This window comes from Vulpes vulpes, chromosome 8 (assembly GCF_048418805.1).
Source record: "Vulpes vulpes isolate BD-2025 chromosome 8, VulVul3, whole genome shotgun sequence".
NCBI classification, from domain to species: Eukaryota; Metazoa; Chordata; class Mammalia; order Carnivora; family Canidae; genus Vulpes; species Vulpes vulpes.
In genome coordinates, this window is record NC_132787.1 from 7,722,285 (window position 1) to 7,747,892 (window position 25,608).

The 25,608-nt window shown below is 37.9% G+C and overlaps 1 protein-coding gene across 3 annotated transcripts in view; it reads left to right on the top strand.

The window, feature by feature from the left end:
- The window catches only part of SLC38A4 (solute carrier family 38 member 4), a 62,038-nt gene that overhangs the window by 23,832 nt on the left and 12,598 nt on the right, over nucleotides 1-25,608 (top strand). For all 3 annotated transcript variants that reach the window (XM_072765471.1, XM_072765472.1, XM_026000172.2), the window contains exons 2-12: nucleotides 9,226-9,433; nucleotides 13,303-13,393; nucleotides 13,895-14,010; nucleotides 16,815-16,888; nucleotides 17,385-17,477; nucleotides 21,454-21,535; nucleotides 21,802-21,884; nucleotides 21,985-22,043; nucleotides 22,958-23,233; nucleotides 23,340-23,419; nucleotides 24,995-25,095. In XM_072765471.1, the coding sequence (XP_072621572.1) occupies nucleotides 9,312-9,433; nucleotides 13,303-13,393; nucleotides 13,895-14,010; nucleotides 16,815-16,888; nucleotides 17,385-17,477; nucleotides 21,454-21,535; nucleotides 21,802-21,884; nucleotides 21,985-22,043; nucleotides 22,958-23,233; nucleotides 23,340-23,419; nucleotides 24,995-25,095 (1,177 nt within the window). In that variant the 5' untranslated portion in view covers nucleotides 9,226-9,311. The remainder of the gene's footprint in view (nucleotides 1-9,225; nucleotides 9,434-13,302; nucleotides 13,394-13,894; nucleotides 14,011-16,814; nucleotides 16,889-17,384; nucleotides 17,478-21,453; nucleotides 21,536-21,801; nucleotides 21,885-21,984; nucleotides 22,044-22,957; nucleotides 23,234-23,339; nucleotides 23,420-24,994; nucleotides 25,096-25,608) is intronic.

Genomic DNA, 25,608 nt, shown 5'->3' on the forward strand with positions numbered 1-25,608 from the left:
GTTTTGAGGACCAAACTCTCGAGTTTTCTTTAATTACGTTATACAGGATGCTTTGTGGATTACTAAAGTTCTTGTTTTTAATACATGAGTTACTTTAGAGAAAGTAAAATAATTTATTTAAAAAAAAATTACCTCTGAAGGTGGTCCGTATCTATTATACAGGATGTAGACATTTTAGAAATTGACTGCGTCCACAATTTAGGTTCTTAAATATCATGTTTTAATACATGAAGCATGAAGAGTTCACTATGATAATATCATACGTGGTACATATCTTTCTACATTTCTGGAAACTACTGCTTGGGAAAATAGGAACTGAAATTTACGTGTGAATTTAAGATGTTTAAGAGGACTAGAGAATCTAGGTTGCCTTCTAAGAACAGAGCTAGAAATGTTATTTTGCTTATATTTTATATTTATATTTATTTTTTGTTTATATTTATATTTTGTATGTAAAATATAAACAAAATAACATTTTAACATATTCAGATTTAACCTTTATACCTCATCATATGGCTGCTGTAACTCATATGAGCAAGCATTTAATATTCTTAGCAAAAGGAAAAGACCTCAATATAGGGTTATTTCTTTTAACTTTCCTAGTTCTCCCTAGATATTATTTCTAAGCTATATCTGAATAGAGGAAAGGAACGGAAATTCTAGAATATTAGCACCAGCAATAAGACGTGGTCAGGTAAATACAGTTTTGCTGTCATTGGCAGTATCTTTTCTAAGATGTACCTCAGGCTGAATCATACTGAACATTTTTACAGAAGCTAATTTCTGTGAAAAATCATGCCACAGACTAACAAACCATCTGACTCTCTGTGTGCAACTAGAAGGGCACCGTTGGGGCAATCGTTTAAAAGAATTTAGTATAAAGGTGATATAAGATTGACTTCACCGTTAAAGCTGTGTTCGTTTACCTAAGGCACATTTGGGATGTGGATTTAAGTCAGTTCCTGGGATGCAAAGATCATTTGGCTTTTAGAAGTTGTATGACCAGCTACTTCCCACTTACTCAACCAAAAGGTAAATGACATGGGAGGAGATCTACTATCTGAGCCCAGATTTCAGAGTAGATTCGTCAGAAATAGGTTGGCATGAAAGAAAGACAGACTAGGATAGTGGGAAGTGCTCTGCCAATGTCAGCTTCCTTTTCACATTCACTTATCAGTAAAATAAATGTTTGCAGTCACTAGGGAAGGTCATAACTTTTGCCTCTTGACTCAAGGACAGTTTTGCTTTCCAGATTTGAGGTTTTTCTTTGGAGCTGAATCACCTAAGTAAGTTCTGAGATTTCTGAGATTTCTGAGAATCTCCTATCCTACATTTCTTGGGTACGTCTTCAAAGAATAAGACATCATGTTTAAGAACTAGAATTTGGATATAAATTAGGACATTTAGATAGCTCTTAACGAATATGAAGAAACAAAGCCTTCTAACAGTGATAGTATTCTAAAGTACAACGTGTGATAAACATATGAAGGAGAGGAGAACATGGTACGAGAGCGTATAACGGAGGATCGAGTTTATATGATGGTGGTAGCTGGCCCCCTGGCATTTAAAGATTTTCAGGTTCCTTTTACCTTGGGAGACACCTAGGTTTAAGAATATGGAGAAGATTTTAAAAATATAATGAAATTCTTTTTTTAAAAAAGAATGTGGAGAAGAACATTCCAGGCAGAGAGAACAGTAATGTTAATGGGTCCCAAAGTGGCAAGGAGAAATTTTAAAAAGCCTAGTTTATCCAGTGAGAAAGGGGAGGTGTGGTTCAATATGGACCTAAAAAGGTGTGTGTGGGTTAAAGTATGTGGACCCTGAAAGCATATTAGGAAATTTGACTTTATTCTAAAAAGTGATGAAAAAAATCATTTTAGGGCCTTCAGCAGATAGTCATTTGGAGTTATTGGTCATGGAGACAGAAGTGAATGAGTTGTTGGGTTTTTTTTAAAGATTTTATTTACCTATTCATGAGAGACATAAGAGAGAGGCAGAGATGTAGGCAGAGGGAGAAGGAAGGGCTTCTTTCCTCACAGGAAGCCCAATGTGGGACTCGATTCCGGGACTGGGATCACGCCCTGAGCCGAAGGCAGACGCTCAACCACTAAGCCACCCAGGTAGCCCATTTTTAAATGTTGAAAGGATTGATCGGACTTGGTGATAGACTGGACATAGGTAGGGAGATTCAGGATGGAGAGTGAGAGGTGTCTATACCTATAGCCAGATTCCTCCCACGAGCAATTCGGTTAATGAAGGTGATGGATAGCCGTAGAAGAATCTCTGCCTATGAACATTTAATTCTATTATAATGTTACATTTAATATATCATATATATTAATGTAATATATTATTATATTTTTCAAACAAAGTGTATGCCAACATCATTCTTTTCTAGCCTACCCATGCAAAGATTCATCGATTTTTCATTAAGTAGCTGCTTAGAGAAAAAAATGTAAATTATGTTATAATAGAACAGTTCATTCAAAATCTGTTTTTCTCTACCAAACAGTTCATTGGGTGCAGGGATTCTATCTTTTTGTCTTTTTTAAAAGATTTTATTTATTTATGTATTTATTTATTTATTTATTTATTTATTCAGAGAGAGAGAGAGTGCGAGTGCGGGGAGGGGCAGAGGGACAGAGAGAGAGAATCTCAAGGAAACTTCATGCTGAGCGCCAAGGCTGATGTGGGCCTTGATCTGATAATCCTGAGATCATGACCTGAACCAAAACCAAGAGTCAGTTGCTGAACTGACTGAGCCACCCAGGTGCCCCATGGGATTGTCTTAGTCATGCTTCATATTTTATAGTTTCTGCCTCCTATTTCATTTTAAGTATTTGTTGAATGAATAAATACCATCTATAAAATATTCCCACGCTGAAGTATAATCGTGCTAATAAATTTTAATAGTTATGATACGGTCTGAATGTCTCAAGGTATGTATGTACTTTGTGCTGTAGGCAAATGGTACAGAATATCTAGTTTCTCATAATATTCTAATTCCTCTTAAATTTTGCTTATGGCTATTGTTTCCTTAAAATAGGTCAATAATGGAATCTTCAGAGCTAAAGATATAAGCTATGAAATGTGTTCCAACTTTTACGTGAAGATGCCCCTTGGCCAGGGCCAACATTAGGATTTGGGGCTGAAATCTTAAACCACTGTTTAATACTTCATGGGCTATATCATGTCATCTTCCAAAGAGAATGTAATGTTTTATATCTGGCATAAACAGCATAAGATTAGGCCCCAATTTCTTTATTTGAGAAGTGTACCCACCTTGCTTACATTTTTTGTGAGTTTTGAGAATTGTAAAGTCCTCTTTTATAAAAGTTGTAGATATGCATATAAAATACTATATAGCTTGCATGCAGATAAAGACAGCAATTAAATTCTAATTATTAAAAGAAAGAAGGGGGGGTGTCTGGGTGGCTCAGTCTGTTAAGTGTCTGCCTTTGGCTCAGGCCATGATCCCAGAGTCCTGGGATCAAGCCCCTAGTTGGGCTCTGCACTCAGCAGGGAGTCTGCTTCTCCTTCTCCCTCTCCCTCTGCCACTCCCTAACCTCTCTGTGCTCTCTTGCTCTCTTTCAAGTAAATAAATAAAATCTTTAAAAATAAATAAATAAAATTTTTAAAAAGAAGAGGAATTTAAATTTACTACTACATACCAATCTATGAAATGCAGAATATCATTTAAATCCCTGGGAGCCTGGGGTGGCTCAGTCAGTTAAGCGTCTGACTTTGGCTCAGGTCATGATCTCAGGGTCCAGGGCTCCAACCCCACATTGTGCTTTATGCTGGAGAATCTGCTTGTCCTTCTCTTTCTTCTTCTGCCCCTACTTCCTCACCCCACTTGTGTGCTCTCTCTCTCTCTCTCTCTCTCTCACAAATAAATGAAATGGTTTTTAAAAATATATCATTTAAATCCTTGAATGCTACCTTGTAGTAAATGGTATTACCCTCATTTTACATATGGTAAGACAAAAAAGTCAGATTTATACCCAGTTATATTTATCACTAGAGCCAGAGTTTCTGTTCCCTGTAGGCTTTAGTTCTCTGTGGTGGAGACAGCAGAACAGAGGTGGCATAGCAGAGAGGCCAGTTTACCTCTCTGTGCCTCCATGACTTCATCTGTAAAATGGGAATAGAACCAAAATAGTACTTCTCTCAGAGGACTGCTATGAGGATTAAATGAGATAATAGATATGAAGCTCTGTAACAGTATCTGGCAGGTACGTAGTGAGCGTCACCATATTGGCTATATTTTTCAATACCAGGTTAGCATGCCTTAATATGAATGAGATCAGTGAGGCTCCTTTGAATAAGTATGAAGTGAAATGGTATTTAACTGAAGCTCCCAGGCCTACTGCCATGTATATTCCTGTAACCCTCTAGAGGGGTTAATAAACTAAAGCATGGAATGCAGAGCATTCCAGGCACCATGGCTCAGGTGTGCAAATGGCCTGAGGCAGTAGAACCTGGAGAGTTCCTGAAATTATAAGAGAGCTAATATAGCTAGAACATTGAGGTAGAGTGGAGAGGAGACCAGAAAAGAGGGTGAACCATGCAGAATTGCATGGACATGTTGAGAACTTAGACTTTCTCCTAAAAACAAGGGAAAGACATGAAAGGGTCTAAGCAAATAAATATGATCTAAATTTTGTTTTCAAAGGATCATTCTGAAAAATAAAATAAAATTTAAAAAGGATCATTCTGGCTGTTGTGTGAAGAGTGAATTGTGGGGGACAGGAGGCAACTGTTGACAGGGCAAGAAAAATGATGGTAGCTTGGACAAGAGTGCTGGTGGCAGAAATGGAAGGTAGTAGATTAACGAGAATATACTTTGATTACTCATAAAATTCAACCTGACTTTGTAAAGGACTGGATGTGGGGGTAAGAAAAGAAAATTTATAATAGAAGACTCATGCTTCTCAGATGGTAACAATATTGTTTGGATAGGAAACATTGGAAAAAGAAGAAACTGTTACAAGTTGGATTTTGGACATGTTGAATTTAAGATATGCAAGCATATACATCAGTTAGGACACTGGACATATGCAGCTGAGGCTCAGAGAAGCCTGGGCCAAAGATGGAACTTGTGATATGAAGCCTTGGGAGTAGATGGGAAGAATGGGGGATTGGGACCTAGTGTTGAGGAATTCAAGTAATGAAGCATTAAACAAAATAGTACTTTTTAGAAAAGATTTTATTTATTTGGACATTTCAGTCCGTTTGGGCTGCCACCTTTGCTCAGAGGATAAGGCTGTGACTTAGTCTGTAAAGAAAGCCCAACTTTACAAAAGGCATTAGGGCCTCCACAAGAGACCAAGAGGGATTACAAGCAAAAACGGAAGCTCCACCCAAGAGGAAAATCTGTGACAGCATTTTGCTCCTATAGAAACCTCTCTGAAAGTGCCAGCTGCATCTGGGAGTTGGGTTCTCCAGGATGCTCCACACATAGACATCTGCAGAGAAGCCACTTACAGAACCTACAAGGGAGCAACCCATTAATGAAGTGGGCCTGCAAGATTTAAGAGAATACCCAAGTACTACCTAAGTTAACCGACATACTCTTCATTCATAAAGATGAACAGAAAACCTAGGATCCCTAAGAACTTAAGGAAAACCAGGAAGCATGAGAAGCACCAAGATGAACAAACAGAATTAACTCCAGAAAAAAAAAAATTAATTTACAGAACAAAAGGAGCTTTTGAAAACTTCTAGTCAATGTCCTTGGGAAGAGTTGAGAAAATATTGCATCTGTAAAATAGAAAGGTTAAGATGAAAAAAAGAGGAAGATGAAGATCAAGTTATTACAAATTAAAAACATGATGGTGAAAAGCAATTAGTGGACACATTGAAAAATAAAATAGATCTAGCTTAAAAGTAAACCATGCTATACATGGAATATGACTCAGCCATAAAAAAGAATGAATACGGGACACCCAGGTGGTTCAGGGGTTGGGCAGCTGCCTTCGGCTCAGGGCATGATCCTGGAGTCTCGGGATCGAGTCCCACATCGGGTTCCCCACAGGGAGCCTGCTTCTCCCTCTGCCTGTGTCTCTGCCTCTCTCTCTCTCTGGGTCATAAATAAATAAATAAATAAATAAATAAATAAATAAATAAAATTGTGCCATTCGCAATGACATGGATGAAGCTAGATAATATATTCTGCTAAATGAAATACGTCAGTTAGAGAAAGACATATATCGTGTGATTTCACTCGTGTGGAATTTAAGAAACAAAACAAATGAGCAAAGGGGGAGAAAAGAGAAAGAAGCAAAACAAGAAACAGACTCTTAATGATAGAGAACAAACTGGTGGTTTCCAAAGGGAAGGTGGAAGGGGGACTGGGGGAAACAGGTGATGGCGATGAAGGAGGGCTTGTCATGATGAGCACCAGCTGATGTACGCAAGCGCTGAATCACTATACTGTACACCTGAAGCTAGTATTTTACTGTATGTTAACACCCTGGAATTTAAATAAAAACAAAAAACAAAGTAGACTATGTTTTTCTACTCTACTCAATACTTTTTCAAACAAAGTTTGAGGGCAAAGTAAAGTTGTTGTTTTTTTTTTTTCCCAACATGAAATATCTCAGAAATTCTGTTTACAAACATGGACACATTGTATGAAAGGAGTCATTCAAGGTGGATTCCAGCACAATGCAAAATGAATTGAAGGAAAGTACATGCAATGATATTCAGAAGACATTGGCAGCTGAGTGAGACCCAGAGGGCGGAGGAGAAAACCATTTAGAAAGTAAAAATACGGAAAATTCCCTTGCAAAGTTTTCCTAACAGAGGACTTCTCTATCATTTATTATGTAGTCAAATATACCACGTGACTTTTGGAGCATATCATTTACACAATCATAACATTGTAAATGTTGATAGTTGTCTTTAAGCGTTCAAAAACAATCGATAGAAAATTATGAGAGATGTCATTGTTTTACAGAATAGTATGAAAGTATCATGCATGTTAACCTTGTAGAAGTATTTCATTAACTAAAACGATTAGGAGCTGTGAGAAGGACAGTTGGGACTTATGCTAATTTCCTCATCTGTTATACATACAGATTTAGAATTGATAAACCATCAGAGAGGTTTTAGTGAATAGTTTAAATTTAGAAAAACTAACTTTAGGGATGCCCAGGTGGTTCGGTGGTTGAGCGTCTGCCTTTGGCTTAGGGCTTGATCTTAGGATCCAGGATCGAGTCCCACGTCGGGCTCCCTGCGAGGAGCCTGCTTCTCCCTCTGCCTGTGTCTCTGCCTCTCTCTGTGTGTCTCTCATGAATAAATAAATAAATCTTAAAAAAAAAAAAAGGAAAGAAAAGAAAGAAAAACTAACTTTAAATAAAGAACTACAAATAGAAACAGTAATTGATAGTTCCTGCTCTTAGGTAAAACTGGTCTGTGTGATGGTAAGAGAAATGTTACTCATTTAATACAAGTTTTTATTTTTTTCTTTAACCATATGCTTATTTTCTATCCTCTCTGTTGGCTTTTATAATTTTTCTCTTTATCTTTGATGTTATATGTATAGTACCTCATATTAATGAATTTATTCCTCGTATTAATGGAGTACTATGTGCTTTTTTTTTTTTTTTTAATCCTGAGAGCTACTATCTTTTTTTGGTTCTGGACAATTCTCTGCCATTATTTCTTTCTATTTTGCTTCTCCCTGGCCTTGTACTTTCTTCATATTTGCAGGCCTAGTAGAGTATGCTAAGCTTCTTATTCTTGCTCTCCCCATTCCCACATCTCTTAACTTCATATTTGTCTTTCTTTACCTATTTGTGATATAATTTGAGTGATTTCCATGGATCTTTCAGTTTCATGACTCTCCCTTCAGCTGAGTACTCTTTATTTCAATGACTACTTTTTTTTAGTATTTAGAATTCCTTTTTTGACTCTTTTTCAAACCAGCCCGATCTTCTTTTACACTCTTCTTATTTCATGGATGTTATTTCTTATATCAAATTTCCTATTAGTTTTTATTATATAGTTTTAAAGTCACTATTAGTTTGCTTTGGTTCTTGTTACTCAGGTATGCATCTTATTTCTTACGCTTACTGACACTCACCGTGAGTTTCCATGTGTGTTTTGTGGCTTTTGTAATTTGGGGCTGTGACCTCATCAAGTGTGAGTTGCCTTCTGCAGATTTGCTGTCACTGCACCGGATTGGGTAGGCATTCCCACGTGGTTGTTTTAGATTTGCCAGAGGATTTGTGGATTTCATTTCTAGAGCAATTTTCATGTCAGTTTCTGTGCTCAGGATTTTCTTACCAAATGGGTAGTGCATATTCCAGAACCACACCTTCCAAGAGTGACTGACACTTCAACAAGAATTGACTGATTCTGATAGTAAAATTTGAGAAGAATTTGTATCAACCCACCCATGATGGAGTCATAGCTTTTTTTTTTTTTTTTTTAAACACAATGTCAGTCCACCCCTTTCCATGTTACAGTTGAGGAAAATGAGTTAAAAAAAAAAAAAAAAGAAAAGAAAAGAAAAGTTAACTTGTATTGGGATCCAATGAATTAAAGGCCTAACAGAACCTAAAAGTTGAGCCTCTTTGTTGTTAAAATGCATTTTAATTTTATATGGATGGTGACAGATGCTGGTTCAAAGATAAACCTGGATTACCTTTTATTATATTCTTAACTTTGGTTTCATGATCCAAGTGCCTGGAAAGCAGTTCCCCTAGCAAGATCCTCCCCTGTGTTGCATGTTATCAGGTATTCTGGTGATGTGAAATCTTTCATACCCAATTAGCAAATTCAAGCAGTAATTGTTACTGCTAGTAGAGATACTGTTAGATTCTGCTTTGCCAGGTCTTTGTCAACAGTTTTACTTTCATCTTCCCTTTTAAAATTAGGCAATTTGCTTACAAATAGGAAACCTTTTTGCAAATCACTGCTAGGTCTTTTTCTTTCTTTTTCTTCCCACAGTGCCTAGCAAAGCACCTGCCATGTTCATATACATAGGCACTTTATAAATATCTGCTGATTCAGCAATTCGTCAGTGACTTTCCTTCTCTTTGATTTTTCATTTTTGTGTTGGGTAAAGGAAACATGCCAGACATAAATTTTTATAGGACATTTTCAGGAGCTTACTTTCTTTCCATGTTTCTATAGAGACCATATGCAAAGTATGTGATTCATATTCATTTATCTAATTTAAAGAAAATTATGATTTATTTCATATTCTGCTTCCAGAAAAGAGTGTTCTGAACATCACCCTGACGTCGAAGAAACTGAAGCTGAAGGAGCTTGTGTGTAGACAAGGGGCCCTGGCAGCTCAAATGGATCCTATGGAGCTGAGAAATGTCAACATCGAACCTGATGAGGAGGAGAGTGTCAGTGGAGAAAGTGCTCAAGATAGCTACACCGGGATGGGAAACTTAGAAAAAGCAGCAATGAGCAGGTATGGGATTAAAAATGACCAGGTTCCACGGAAAAATGTCAGGTTTATGGATGTGTAAAACAAGGGTTTTGTCAGGAAGAATTGGATTCATTACTTACTTGCGAGATAACAATGGCATCGATGCTCACACATCAACTCTCTGATCCTAAAGTTCATTATTATATCACTACTATATGTCAGTCTGATTTAGATTGTGTGTGACTGATTTAGAATTGAGGTTACAATGTTCTTGTCCCCATTAATATAGAACATTTTAAGTTATATTAGCTAATCATTTCTTTTACCTTTTGGACTATATTCCCTCCGACTCCTCTTCCTTTGACTGCCCTGTAAATGTTGCTGCATCTCCAGAATTCTGTAGGGATTCTTTGGTCACTAAAAGTGACCGGTGGCCAAGCTCATTCACAACTATCAGGGTTTCACTCACTGAACGTGTGCCACATCTTCAGCCTGTTAGACTTCTCAACTTCATTTCAGAGCACTATATCCAACTGTCAACTGCACATCTTTACAGGGTGACTCATGTGTCTGAATTGCCTTATTTATAAAGTCAAACTTGTGGTGTCTAATATTGAACTCTGATATTTCTCTTCAAAATCTACTCCTCCTCCAGTAATTGCCACCATGATGGAAGTCACCATTATCCTGTAGCAAGTCAGTGAAAAGACCCTGACTGTCAATCTTGAATCATCCCTTCCCCCAACCACACATCCAGTGTTCGATTATATCTAGTTGGTTCTACCTCTTTAATGTTAAAAATCCACCCTCTTCTCTGTACCCATTCTACTGCCATCTTTCTTTAGGAGCGTATCATCTGTCACCTATCTATTAAAACAGCCCTTCCTGTCCTTGGTCTCCCTATCTTACATTTTGCTCTCCTCCAACTAGCTCTTCCCATCCCTGAAAAAGTAATCATTTACAATTGCAAAGTGACTCGGATTCTCCTTTGGTAAAAGGTGGTTCCCCAGTAGCTGTAAGACAAAAATGGGGCTATACATTGCTTGGCATGTAAGGCCCTTCATGATCTGTCCCTGACCTGGCTCTCCTGTCCATCTCTTGCTCTGCTCCCTTTTTGTAGGAAAGCCTCGTTGAGCCACTCCCAGCGCCCTATACCTTCACTCATTCAGCTCCATCTGCCTAGAATGCCCTCTTCTTGTGTCACCCACCCACCTTCCCCTTTCTCTATTGATACCATTCATCCTCCAAAACACGGATCAAAATCAGAACTCCCATGAAGCCTTCCCTTGAGTAGAAATGACCATTTCCTTCTTTGTGTGGCCTCTCTCAATCTTTATTCCACTACCAACAGGGTAATGGCATCTGTGGCCCCAGCACATATCACACTGCCTGGAACATAGTAGGTTCACATAGTCATTTGATAAAGTAAATTAATTTCTCACAAAATGGCATAGAACACAGATGATGGCATAAAACATAGAACACATAAGACACTGAGATGGAATTATTTTACTAAAGCTAGACCTGAAGTAGAGAATACTACCCTCAGACAAGGACATCTCATTTCATTTCACATCATCCAGGAAAGATCATCAGGAGGAGCACTATTCTTCCTCCACAGAGCCAGTGCAGTTGACTTCTGTGCTGTTGGACTAGAGAGACAATGGAGATGTAGATCGTGGTATTTTCTAGGTTGAGCAACTCTCGAGAGGGCACAGTGGGGCAGAACACAGCGCTTTGGAATCTACAGAGGGGTTGCCTGAGTTTGGAGAAGATACTTATCTTCTGTGAGCCTCGGTGAAAAATGTGGAATGACAACCTGCACCTACTTTTCTGAGGATTACACGAATGCCTGAAAGAGAGCTGATACCCAGTAAACTCTGGTTCTTTTACCTCCACTTTGTTACCGGGGTAAAATGACCAACTCTGAGGGCTCTTGTTTCCGAGAAGGCTGCACACAGATATGAACTCCTGCAGAGGTGGCCAGGCTGAAGGGGACGCCATCTCGAGAACAGTCCTACAGGGTCATTCAACTTGGTCCTCTTAAAGCCGCAACAGAAAGATAGGGATGCTTTTGTTAAGATTCGTACAATGGGTTCTGGACGGCTTACAGTGATTGAGCTTTTAACTCCTGACTCAAACACAGGTCATCTTTTTGCAATCTTATAATCACTTTTAAAAGATGGGTTTTGCTTATGTTTGGTTTGGATTGATGCCTTAAGCATAAATTTCTAGGAAATTGAACATAATTCACTTATTTGGAATCATTATGCGTATATTTTCAATACATGCTGGGTTTGGTATCAAAACATTTAAGACATTCAAAACATGTCTCATACATTTTATCCAGTCTTCTCATGTTTTATAATTCATCTCATGCCAAAATAAAAACATGTGAATGCCTTGAGAGAGAATCTATTTACTTTCACATTTTAAATTTTAAAAACTACTCATGGACTAAAGGATTCTAATTTATTGATTGGGATTTAAAAAAAAAATAAACTGTTGGCCTTCCAGAGTTTAAAATCCAGATGACACTTTTGTTTTATAATCCTTAGGCCTGTTTTAGGCTCCATTTCATCTTACTTTGCCTATTTCCAACTATGAACATTATGTACCAGTCTCCACACAGCAAGTATATTAACTACAGACCATTAAAATAAAGCACAAAAAGGGAGCAGAGGGTGACAGGGGTTAGTACAGGAATGGAAGAAAGCATCAGAGGGCATTATGCTTCCTAGGAGGAAGAGGGGAATGCCAGGAAATGTTCCTAACTTGTACACAGTGAACATCTAGAAAAGCAAATAAAGCCTAGTAATTTTGTCTGCTGGTTCTGCCTACACTTTAAAAATTGTTCTGTACTCTCCCAAAGTAACCTTGTTATCCCTCTTTCTCACAAGATATTTTCAGGATTAGCTGCTGTTATAAAGGATAATTTGTACAGATCTCCTATAATTACTAGTCAAGCATTTTAGAAATGTGGTTCTACTAGATCCGTATCCTCAAAACCCCTGGCTTATAACCACAGGACCCATGTATTGTATGACGCTGTGCAGTTCTAGCCTCTGCCCAAGTAGGCGACAATCACAGTGTTTGCAGATAGTGACGGTGTAATGTCCTGTTTCCTTCCCAGCTCCTCTACCAATTCATAGGTTTCTTTAATCTTTTTCTTAGTTTCTCATTATCTAAACAACCCAAGTATATTTTCAGAGTAGTTAAAATCTACACACTCACAAAAACAACCAAACACAACACAGAGCTGCCATTGAACCACATTCCAGCAAGGGATATGTGATTAAGCAAGTAGTATCAAGAAAAGAAGAAAACATGAGCAATGGGGTCTTGCCTGGGACTGCACAGTGCCATGGAAGACCCTAGACTTGGGCATGCTACTTCGTCCTTCTGAGCCAGGGCCACCTCGTCTTTAGAGTAGGGGCATGAACGTTCCTCTCCTCGGGATATTTGAGCATCAAATGAGATGAGGATCACATGCCTAGGCACTTAGTATTTACTGATTAATACAATCATCTGATCATGGTGCGGTAGTATTGAGAAACCTCAATCTCCACTTTGTACCTTTTCTTTTGGAGGGCTCAAGATGAAAACAAAATTAGCTGTAATTATTCTCATTTTTGCACAGTTCATGAGGGAAAGAAGAAATGTGGCTTAAAAAATGTTTTCTTCCTTCACAACTTTTTCTCTCCTTCCCAAAGGATATTCATAAATGGAGCTCAATTGTTGGTCTGGAAGGAGCACTGGTGTGAAGGAAGAGAAGAAAGGAAAAAAAAAAGTTTCAAATGCCTTGATTTTCCTCCTTGATTCGGTTACATGGATCACCTGAAACATAAATATAATTCAGAGCATTTACTTCGATGTTTTTGCTTTATTTTCTTTTTTGTATGTGCATCCAGTCAATTTACTAATGAAGATGCTGAAAGTCAGAAATTCCTGACAAATGGATTTTTAGGGGAAAAGAAGCTGGCAGATTATGATGATGAACATGTAAGTGAATCTCTGCTTTCGGGTAGTAAACAGGACTTGAGGGTGCTTGATCTACCTAGTCTCTGTGGGAAAACAATGTGACTGAAATTTTCCAAGCCTTGATCAGCACATTCTCTGTTTATTCAGGCCCTTACTGGAATAAGGACTTGTTTTTCCTGTTCGCCATATGGCTACATAAATCATTTATGAAATTCATTTGTTTTTTGGAGAAATCATTCTAACCCAAATGTAATCTGCAATCAGACATGCTTTCTCTTCTTTACGTTATTCAACCTGTCTTTTCTATTTTTTTCCTGAGACCCCTTGCTGAAACCAAGCATTCCTTTGAAAATTATATACTTTTATTGAACTAACAGCTTTTATTCATTGTGATTTTATCTTATTCTTTGATTTTGAGCTGTAACCTCCTCCAGTAAAGATAATAGCAGAATAAGAATAATTTGGAAAAGGTTCATCCTTTGGCAAATATTTGCTTAAAATGTGCCCTTTTTTTTCTTTAAGCACCCTGGAACCACCTCCTTTGGAATGTCTTCATTCAACCTGAGTAATGCCATCATGGGCAGTGGAATCTTGGGCCTGTCCTACGCCATGGCCAACACGGGGATCATACTTTTTATGTAAGCATATCTGCTTCAACGCCCATGCACACCTGGTGTTCTTTCAATTAACCATCTCTATTAACAATCTCAAGTTTGATCTTTGTGAACAAGAATGATCTGAGAAAGTATTGGCACATTCTCTGGCTTATAGACAGCAATCCGAGGACTAATCAGTAGACTAATCCTGGTGCTTGTTCAACCAGCTGTCCCCACCAAATGACAGAAAGTATATGTGGTCAACCACCCAAAGTACTGGAGCAGCCCTACCAGTTCACAGAAATCATTTTACAGGGTGATTTACCATAAAAAGATCTTTCCCAGAAGCAGATCCAACTGTATATTACTGTGAGGAAAAGGATCCCATCCCAAGTCAAGCATACAGAGTCCTGTGTGCTCTGGTTCCATCTTGGGCCCCATCCCTACACCCCCTAGATGCTTAATACAATGGGCACACTGGCCTTCTCTCCATCACAGAAGGTGCCTTATTCCCTGCTCATCACAGGGCCTTTGCACATGGTCCTAGAATTCTTTTTCCTTTCTTCTTCATCTAGTTAGTTAACTCCTCATAGCACAGCTTATCATCGCCTAAGTTATGCCTTCGCTGACCTCCATGACTGGCACAAACACCTCATTAGACACTCCCCACAATTCTAATATTTTAGGGTAGTTGTCCAGTTTGGTTAGTATGCATCTCCCTTGCTAGACTGTAATCTCCAGAGGACTGAGCCCATGTCTGTTTTGACTCACTGTATCCCCAAGACCTAGTATAGTGCTTGGCACAGAAATATTTGCAGAGTGGCCAATGTTTATTCCTAAACCTAGGTACTTGGTCAAATGTTGCCTAAGGGCAGCAGCATCCCATAGCTGACCTGCAGGGTAGATGTCATCTTCTGTGACAGACAGCCACAGATGTTTGTGTGCATTATGTACAGCCTGGTATTTTCCAAGACACAGTTGGCAGTAGTGGAATTCTTCACAGGAATACAGTCTAATATTAGTCAGGCATCAGTGTGAATGCAGATTGCCATCCCTAATGCAATGCTAGTGCATTAAATAACTGTCTAAGAATGCAATGCTTATGTTATAAATATATGCTATTTATGTTTTGAACATCATTTATGATTAGATAATCACACAGCTATTTGAGGGATAAGAATCAGGCAGGACTATAAATATTTATATCGTGTTAGTGCTCTGATCTGTTGTAGGTATAATATTTTTTAGCAGAACGGATTTTTATATCAACCACTTTTTTAGGTCATGTTTGAAATAAGGTAGTTTCTTCATTCTTTGATTCTTAATGGCTTAGAGATATATTCATACACACAGTCGTGTACTTTTGTAATATGCACTAAGACAGACTGTCTTCTCCTTATTAATTATACAAACCATTACAATTAGGGTAATACCATCGATCACTGATGAATAGAAGTAAGAGGCTCTTACCCCCATCCTAGGGCCACAAGATCATTTTCATGGGAGGAGAATATTCCACTTTTAAAACCGAGGGCCTCATTTCAGGCCTAAACATTTAAGGGATTAAACCGTCCAGAGCAATTAAATTGTTAGACATCACAGGGCGTGCTCTGTGTATCCAAGGAGCAAGACTGAATTCGGCCATTTCCCTTAATTCACAGTGAATGACACAGGATTTCATTGGTTTTACTTTTAGTATTTCGCCCAAAGCAAGTATGTGGTTAGAATACAGGGGAGGCTCATTATTTTTCCAGGAAACAAAATTATGTAATCTGAATTACATCTTTAAAAACAGGTAAGTTCATGAGGCGTATGGAAACATATATGAGTAAGTCATTAGTTAGTTTTGATAAATGTATTTTGTAGAAAACAAGAGCACAAAATAGCTAGAGTATATGTAAAGATTTGGAACTTGTGGCCCAAATGTACATTTGCAACATTGACTTCATCAGGAATTACCAAAGAATTAAATCAATTGTGGGGAAAATGTTTAATGTGTTCTGATGGTATAAAATAAAGAATAAGTGTTTTTTTTTTAGATTTCAAATAAAGTTTAGTATTGTTCCTTTATTCATTATAGAGATGCTTTTATCTACACTCTTAATTTTGCTTTCCAATTCTTTTGTTTGGAGAAACACCGATCACTATATATACATAAAGAATCTGTACATGCCTGAGGACATGCCAGAAATGATTCTTTCTGAACCCATACCAAAAAAGTCATTTTACTGTACCCCACACTTCTCTTCTCTCTTCTCTCTAGTGTACAGGCAACTACCTGACCCTCTGGCTCACAAAGTATCTTGTCATTTAATGTGCAGGATCAGTAGTAATACAGTTTAGACTCTTCATGCTTTGGCTTCTCTATTTCTAGATTTTACCTTAAGGCTTAGCCAAGCTGTCAAATAGCCTTGCGATTATAAATGTTGCTGAGAATAGCACATAAATATGATGGACATATAGCCATATGCTGAATAAGTAGATATAGTACTTGCTCATTTTGCTATACATTTAACATCTAAGTTATGGACCAGATTCTACTAGTGGGTAACATTAAAAAATAAATAAATAAATAAATAAATAAATAAATAAATAAATAAATAAATAGGAACGTTAAGAACTTCCGGTGGTATGTTTCAGCACATAAAATATAGCAAATTCCAGTTCTGTGACAGTAAAGGGTATGTGTGGGGTTCAGAAAAGAATTTCTCAGCTTTCCAAAAATCCACATACTTTTGGAAAGTTAATGATTGAAAGGACCAATGCAATAATTTATTATGACATCTAACATGAATATGCCTTATTTATTATAGAAATTTATTTTCTACTCTCTATTCCCTTCCCAGAATCATGCTGCTTGCTGTAGCAATATTATCACTCTACTCAGTTCACCTTTTATTAAAGACCGCCAAGGAAGGAGGTATGCTACACCCTAAGTCCAAAATGTTCTATCTTGATTCTTGTTGAAGTATAGTTCAGTCTATAGGTCTATAACTAGAGGAGGATTTTAGTCAATTTCACATTTCATTTTCTTCTGACCCCAATGACATGGCCTCTCAATGTTTTTAGTAATTTGGGCATCTAAGAGAAGTGAAAGGCAACTGGCTCAGATTCAAGCCAAATAGGAAAAAGGAGTCTTGATGGATGACAGAAATAACAGTTCTGACTTGCTGTGCAGAGCGAAGATGAATGAAGCCATTGCTTCTTGTCTGGAGAACATTTAACATATTTTGTATTGGCTTTTGAGATTGCATCTTTGGGGTTTATGATTCCTATGTGGTGTTTATGTACATATTTGAGACTCCAGTGTACAATTATAGAAATATTTTAGTCATTAAAACAATCCTTTTAAAGCGTTTTTTGTTTTGTTTTGTTTATTTGGTTTTTTGTTTTTTATTTTTTATTTTTTATTATAGGGTCTTTAATTTATGAAAAACTAGGGGAAAAGGCATTTGGATGGCCCGGGAAAATCGGAGCTTTTGTTTCCATTACGATGCAGAACATTGGAGGTAAGGGCATATAGTTTTACTACTACTTAAACTTTCTAAAAAATGCTCAATAAATCAGAAAACTCTTACAGTAATGAACAAGCACTTTACATGCAGAAAAACAGCTGGTTTGTATTCAGAAATTTTAAAAATAAGGATTCTTAAGTAGATTTGCTGTCCTTCTTTGAAAATAACAATATCTAAGAAAATACTAAGTAAAATATAGAATAAAAGCTTTCTTGATTTCAAATGCTACTATGGCTTTAATTTAAACGTAAAAAAATTAGGGATCCCTGGGTGGCGCAGCGGTTTGGCGCCTGCCTTTGGCCCAGGGCGCGATCCTGGAGACCCGGGATCGAGTCCCACATCGGGCTCCCGGTGCATGGAGCCTGCTTCTCCCTCCGCCTGTGTCTCTGCCTCTCTCTCTCTCTCTCTCTGTGACTATCATAAATAAATAAAAATTAAAAAAAAAATTTAAATGTAAAAAAATTAAGGCGTTAGTGCTTATTCCTGTCATTGACAGAACAGTTGATGTTTCATATGTATGACTGAGTTTATTTCATAAACCTGAAAATAAAGTATGTGAAAGGCAGAGCCAAATATGGGGGATCCTTGAGACAGCCTATATAGAGCCAGCCCACTGGAGTATCTCCTAAGAAGCTAGGTAGGCACCAGAAGTCTGATAATAAAACCACAAATTCCTTGTTTCTATAAATTCTTAGGATTCCTACTAAATATAATTTTCAGAATAGAACCTATAAATTCACATGTTTAATAGTGTTTCAGGTGATATGTTCCCCCAGCAGCTTCACTGGTCCTAATGGAATCTTTGACCCTCAGAAGGCATCCACACCCACAATTTCTGTGTCCTACTGCCTATGTCCTCTTGCCTGGCCTGGAATCTATCATCACACAGGGGTGCTTACTTCATCTCCTCCTCTCCAGTCCCCAAACCTGTCATTCTACTCTTCTCTTCTTTCTTCTCTCAATGAACGAGGAGCATCCAGTTTCTTCGGCCAGAAACTTGTGGGTGTAATGTACTATATGTTGGCTAATTGAATTTAAATTAAAAAAAAAATTGTTTTCAAACCCTTGAGTAGAGAATAGACTTTTGGAATATGATGCACCTAAATTTGAGTGTTTCTGTCACTGTCTGTGACTTAACTCCTCTGAGTCTATTTTTTCCATCTATTGAAAATGAAATATTCCATTTCACAAGGTCATTGTAAAGATGAAATCAGATAATATATGGCACATAATAAGGGTTCAGTACGTTCTTTCCACCCCAGTTCTCGGATTCAATGTCTCTGGGGCCCTACTGATTATTTTTTAAATGGACATTTTTTATAATTATAAGGCAAATATATGCTAATTGTGAAAACCTAAAGCATTACATAAATACATATATTATAAAGAAATGTTTATGTAAGTCACCATTAGAAATAACTACTCCAAGGTTTTCCTCTATGCAAAATTTAATAAGTATATTGTTACTGATAAAATTGGATCATTTTATAATACCGATTTGCAGCTTCCTTTTTTTTTTTTTGACAATATGCCCTGAATGAATTTGCATATTATTCTTTAAAATAGCTTTTGGATTTTCCGTTGTACAAATGTACCATAATGGGTTTACTGAATCCCTATTGATGTTGGATCGTTTCCAGTTTTTCACTATTACTAACAATTGCTGCAATAAATAAATTTATACAGAGATCTTGCAAAGAGGTAACCCTTCTTAAATAAAATCACTGGAGCTATCTAGGATTGCTGGAATGCGGCAATTCTTTTAATAACCTTATCCAACCATACCTGTTCCTGCTAACGGTTGGTTGGTAAGCAGATAAATACAAATCATTAAGATATGCCTGGATTTCATTAATTTATTTCCATGTTTGTATATATTAAGACTATAGGCCCGCGTAGAATTTGGCAATAATACCAGGATTGCTTCATACATTTTACTGGTTTGGGGCCACAAGCTTATAAGCTCTCCATCCCCCATCAAATAGACTGCTTTACATTTGGTTCAAATCTTCAGTCTTTTCAAGACTTAAAAATGTCAGGCATTTAATAGGATCACCTCGTAGCTGATCTAATTTATTTGTTTGGGTACCTGAAATACCTGGACATACACAGAGTTAGCCCTAGACCCAAAGAGCTGAAGGGCAACAGCACCGTCTGTTGCTCAAAGAGCAGCTTCCATTATGCTTCTAAAAAATGGAATGAACTATAATATGGTCTCTCAATCAAGATGCACACACATGGAGGAAATATGGCTTTAAGGGAATAAAACAAAATTTCATATACCATTCCTAAAAATGTTCTCACTTTGGTTATTCTATGTGATTAGTAGCTATATTAGCCTGAGAGAAATCACTTGTATTTCTGTATTTAGCAACTCCACATTTAGAACGTTTAATTTTCTCAATCCCTTGAAAAATTAACATTTACCACAGATGTTTCAACATTAGCAGAATAATGTTGACATTACCCAGACAGGCCCGGATCATTCTAAATTTTCGAAGACCAAACACATTAACAGTGGTGACATCACTGAAAGTCAGCAATTAATAGCTCTAAAATTGAATGGTACCTCACTGAGCCAGTTAATCAGAAATATCTCCTCTGTTTGCGCTCTGTAAGATTTAGCTTTAGCCAAGGTCTTTGTAAAGATTAACCAAATAATATTTACAGAAGACACATCAGGTATTGTAAAAATCATTTCACTTCACAATAGAGAGGAAACACTGGCCTTATATTTGGGATGTGGTCTGTTGTTTTCAATCTGTGAGATCTTGGACATGTCATGTAAGCTTTCAAATCTTTATATCCTCAGCTGTGGAATGAAAATAACCTACATCTTGCTGTTTTACGTGGCTTTTCAGCTGATCAAATGGACTAGTCTGCACGACTAAACAATCTAGGGAATTATCATCACTCTTATTACTATTGTTGGAGGTTAAAGAAATACTTTGAAACTATTAATAGTACAATTTGCAACTTAGCTGCTCTCCATGCCTATGAGCAAAAATTCACTAGATGCATATAGCACGCACTTAAACACTGCAATGCAAAACTTGTCAGTTGTATTTTTAATTTAAATTAATAAAATGAATTTTATTTTTAACTCACTGGACCATGTATCAGATTTGCATTATACTTCACAGCATGGATAGACTTGGGGAAAGAGGTGTTGCATAAATCCCTACAACTTCAGGCAACCTTCATTATATGTTATGAATATGCATACATACACATTTTCCCAGGGAGAGGGTTTTATAGATTATATCAGCAGATTTTCAGAGGAGTACATGATCACACACATATCACTCATGTAGATGCTCAAGAACTTTTGCCATGTTGTATAATTTCTTATTTGGTCAAAGGGAGACTGGGATATAGAGAAAACAAATCCACTGACCAAGGTGGGAGAAGATGGCATCTCTCACATTCTTTTATCAACCCACTCAGCCTCCAGTTTAGATGATCAGTGCTCTGAGGCTTTGCATGCCCCTCAGGGAGGGTAAACACAGAGGACTAGACTAGCGCCCTCCTGGGGAAGCCAGAGTGGACACAGTCTACAGGGCACCGGCCTGCAGTTCCCGCCTCTCTCCTCTGGCCCAAGCCTTTTGTTGCCAGGCCCCTGCCCAAGTGATGGATCCTAAAACAGGCGCTCAGTACAGGCCATGATGACTTATAACTAATTAGGGGGAAACTTTGAAAGAGCAACTTCACTGAAAACCTCAGAGCTGGATTAAAAACAGAATCAGCATTGATACTGTTAGCAGAGGTCCATGTGCAAGAGGGCCAAATATCTATTTTTGAAAAGAACTTGGAAGCAGTACAAAATACACTGGTGGCTTTTCTTTCCGTTTGGGGGATTAGATGCTCATCTTACCAGAAGACTGAATGTCCCAAATGCCGGGACTTCTCACAACTTGCCTGTGACTTTAGTGCTATTTACACCACTAAGCTATCACGTTTTCCATTTTAGCAATGTCGAGCTACCTCTTTATCATTAAATATGAACTACCTGAAGTAATCAGAGCATTCATGGGACTTGAAGAAAATACTGGGTATGTCTTATGTCCTCTCTGTAACATCTGTTAACTCATTCTACTTGGTCTTTTCTGATCCTGATTTTTTTTTTTTTTGAGAGTGAGGGGTGGGGGGTGCACGGCAGAGGGAAAGGGAGAGAATTTTAAGCAGGTTCCACACCCACTGCGGAGCCCAAAGCAGGGCTTGGTCTCACAACCCTGAGATCATGAATCAAATGTCTTACACTTAACCGACTAAGCCACCCAGGAGCACCCTAATATCCTTGCCACTCTTTCTCTTTCAGAGAATGGTACCTCAATGGCAACTACCTCGTCATATTTGTGTCTCTTGGAATCATTCTTCCACTTTCTCTCCTTAAAAATTTAGGTAAAGTCATTTTTAATTTTTATTTTAATTTCATATTCTAAAAGGTAAGCTAATTGTAGATACCGTATTCACCTTCCAGAATTTCTCTGCTAACTTTTAGGTTACCTTGGTTATACCAGTGGATTTTCTCTTACCTGCATGGTGTTTTTTGTCAGTGTGGTAAGTGATTTATTGACACGATCCCTGTAGGTTGGTGAGCACGAGACACTTAGTCCCTGAATTAGTGTCCTCATTTTTATTCAAGCGCTTCACTAGCATGAAATATTTCTTGCATCACAAGCCATTTTCTTATATTCTAATTTGGAGTGAGGAAAGGACAGTCATGAGTTTAAAAATAGTTGAGTTAGAATGTCAAGGCCATAGCTAATAGCATGTTCTGAGCACACTGGATGTATATTTAGACAAAAGGAATCCTTCAAGCAGTAATGTCACAACGACTTAACATTTAGAAAGGTGGAGGAGGAAGTGAAGAGTCCCAGAAGAGAAATGAGTAGGCTATAGAATTATCCATATCTACATCAATCTGCCATTTTCTCCTGCACATTCCACCCTTGAAAAGAGAGTGACCCCAGTGGAATTAAAGGAGAAATCCTTCTCCCCACAGCCCCCACTCTCTACCAAAAGGGAGTTTTCTTTTTTGTAATATCATGGATGCCAAAATGTATACAGCATTTCCCCCAAAAAGGCAAAAGAAGAGAGGAGAATTTTTGATAACCCACATTATATTAGTTTGAAGAACTAAAAGATATGACATGTAAGGAAATGATCATCTTTCTCAAAAGAATATGAACAATGCTTAGGATGGGTTCATGCAAAATACTGCTCTGTTGACTCTCAGGAGCAACCACTGTTCCAAGTCTTTCCTTAGAGCAGAGGCTAGAAGGAGGCTCCATTTTCCCTTAGTCTAAAGGAATCCTCAGCAGAGGCCCCTCACCTCTAACACATAAATCACATATATGGATTTTTGTTTCATTGTTTTCTTTAAAAGGCTGATGATTTCTTTCTTTCTTTCTTTCTTTCTTTCTTTCTTTCTTTCTTTCTTTCTTTCTTTCTTTTTTTATGACTGGGCCTAGGTGATTTACAAGAAATTCCAAATACCCTGCCCTCTGCCCATTCTGGATCACAATGTTGGAAATCTGACATTCAACAATACCCTTCCAGTGCACATGGTAATGTTACCTAACAACTCTGAGAGTAGTGGTGTGAACTTCATGATGGATTACACCCACCAGAATCCTGCAGGGCTAGATGAGAACCAGGCCAAGGGCTCTCTTCATGGCAGTGGAGTAGAGTATGAAGCCCACAGTGACGACAAGTGCCAACCCAAATACTTTGTATTCAACTCCCGGGTGAGTGATGAGCCTAATATATAGCTGAATCTTTATAAGTTGAGATGGTTTGGGATTGTCATCTGTGTCAGAATGCTACACAGGTGTTGTTACCTTTGTTTTTCAGACGGCCTACGCAATCCCTATCCTAGCATTTGCTTTTGTGTGCCACCCCGAGGTCCTACCCATCTACAGTGAACTTAAAGAGTAAGGCAACCATCATCTTAGCATTTTAATTTGTTTTGCAAATATGCTCATGTGTTCAAAGGTGCTTTATACAGAAGCACGGTTAATGGTTTTTCTCTTCACTGGACGTTTGTGGTACATATCACTCATCAGTAATGTACTTTAACCAAAAAGTGTGAGTCACCCCCTTCACTGCACTACCTTATCTGCTTCCTTCACTCCTAGTTCTCCATCCTAATTGGTCCACAAGCGGGGTTTCGGGCAGGAGGAGGAAGAGCCAATGGCTAGAAGAATTTTGGCTGGCATGAGGAATTTGAATTTGAATTTCGCTGGGAATGATGTCACCTCAACAGGAAATGACCACACCCATGAAGACCAAAAATTATGGTTAAGGTGGCCTTGCTAAGCCATTGATGTCACTTGTGGTCAGTCCCTAACCTTGTCTAGAAGACATTCACCACGGGGATGTGCCAAAATCTGACCTTCATTGTCTTATCTGTACAATGGAAACACAAGCTAGACAATCTTGTTTCTTTTAGCTGAAATTCTATGATTCATTAAGTCTTTTCCCTTTGAGGCTGTTGACATCTGCTTAGGTATGAAGTACGCCTGAGCCCATTACCACAGTTTTTCCCTTTATGTTTAGAGAAGGGTGTCCTATAATAATTCCCAATTTATTTAGCTCAGAAATCAATGACCCCACTCTTTATTATCCATAAATAGTGGTAACTTGCTTCATAAATTCTGATTTACCTTATAAGAAATTTTTTGAATACTTTCAATTATTGGAATGTCTTTGGTTTACTTGGAAAATCACATGTAGCAGTTACTCTATGCTTGGTTTTAGCCAAAGATCAAGAAGTGATAGCAGCCATTTCTGGGGCCTGATAATTGACTTTAAGCATCTGGGTGCCCTTCAGAATGGTTTCCAGAAGCTATCCAGGCTTCCTGGTAGTCTGGACTCATGAAAGCTATGTTTTGCTGATTCTAGTAGGTTTGTATCCTCAGTAAACCCATCTTACTATGAAATATGAAAGCTTTCTACAGTGGGAGTCAGTTTGATCTTTATCTTAATTACATTCTTGAATACTCAGTAGACAAGTATATTTATGAACACAAAATAAACTAGTCTTCTAGGAAAATGGTTGTCTCTAAGACTGAAGGAGTAGTGTTTAAGAAATATGGAAATGCGGTGCCTGAGTGCCTTAGTTGGTTAAGCATCCAACTCTTGATTTTAGCTCAGGGCATGATCTCAGGGTCATGAGATTGACCCCTGCATCAGGCTCTACACTCAGCATGGGAGTCTGCTTGAGACTCTCTCTTGCCCACTCCCTCTGCTCCTTCCTCAGCTTGTGTTCTTTCTCTCTCTCTCAAATAAATACATCAAAAAAAAAAAAAAAAGGAAAAATGGAAACAAATCCTCCACAGCTCTCTCATATAAATCTAAATAAGCTATGTTTCTGTACCAGAAATGTGGGTTTATAATAGCAACACAGGCATACATTCCTTCACTATTTTTTTTAAATTTAATTATAAAAGTGATACTTTCACAAGTTAAAAAAAAAAAAGACATAAAGCTTGGTGTTTTCTTTTCAGTCGGTCCCGGAGGAAGATGCAAACAGTGTCAAATATTTCCATCACGGGGATGCTCATCATGTACCTGCTTGCTGCCCTCTTTGGTTACCTAACCTTCTATGGTAGGTCACTCTGTCAGTCATTTTCTTTGTGCAAATCCTAGTAGGACTGATCATTAACCCAAGTAGGTATAATTCTTTTAATTGCCCTCTATAAGCAGCATGATCTATAATATAATCAATTAACATGCTATTTTAGTCTTTTCACTGTGATCTACGGAAATGGAACCTAAACTAGACTGGCTAACAAGTTACAACAATTTGTGAATTCACGCATATTTATAAAAATCAGCCTATTATTTTCCCTAAAGGATAGATTATATTTCTTTCACTTGACTCCCTAGGCCATCTCAAGCTAGAAGCAATGACAATGAGTCCAATCGTGTACTGTGAAACTCTTGATAGAATAACTAGCTACCAAGCAAGTGGTAGGAAAAGTACAAAGTCTTGGAGTTGGAACCTGCTTTTGTTGACCAGTCCAGTGGAATCTGGGGGCTTGGAGCACTAGGCGAATTTTCTGGCTTATCCCATTCTATTCTGTGACAGTGAATGGTTTCCTGGAAAAGAAGACAATGC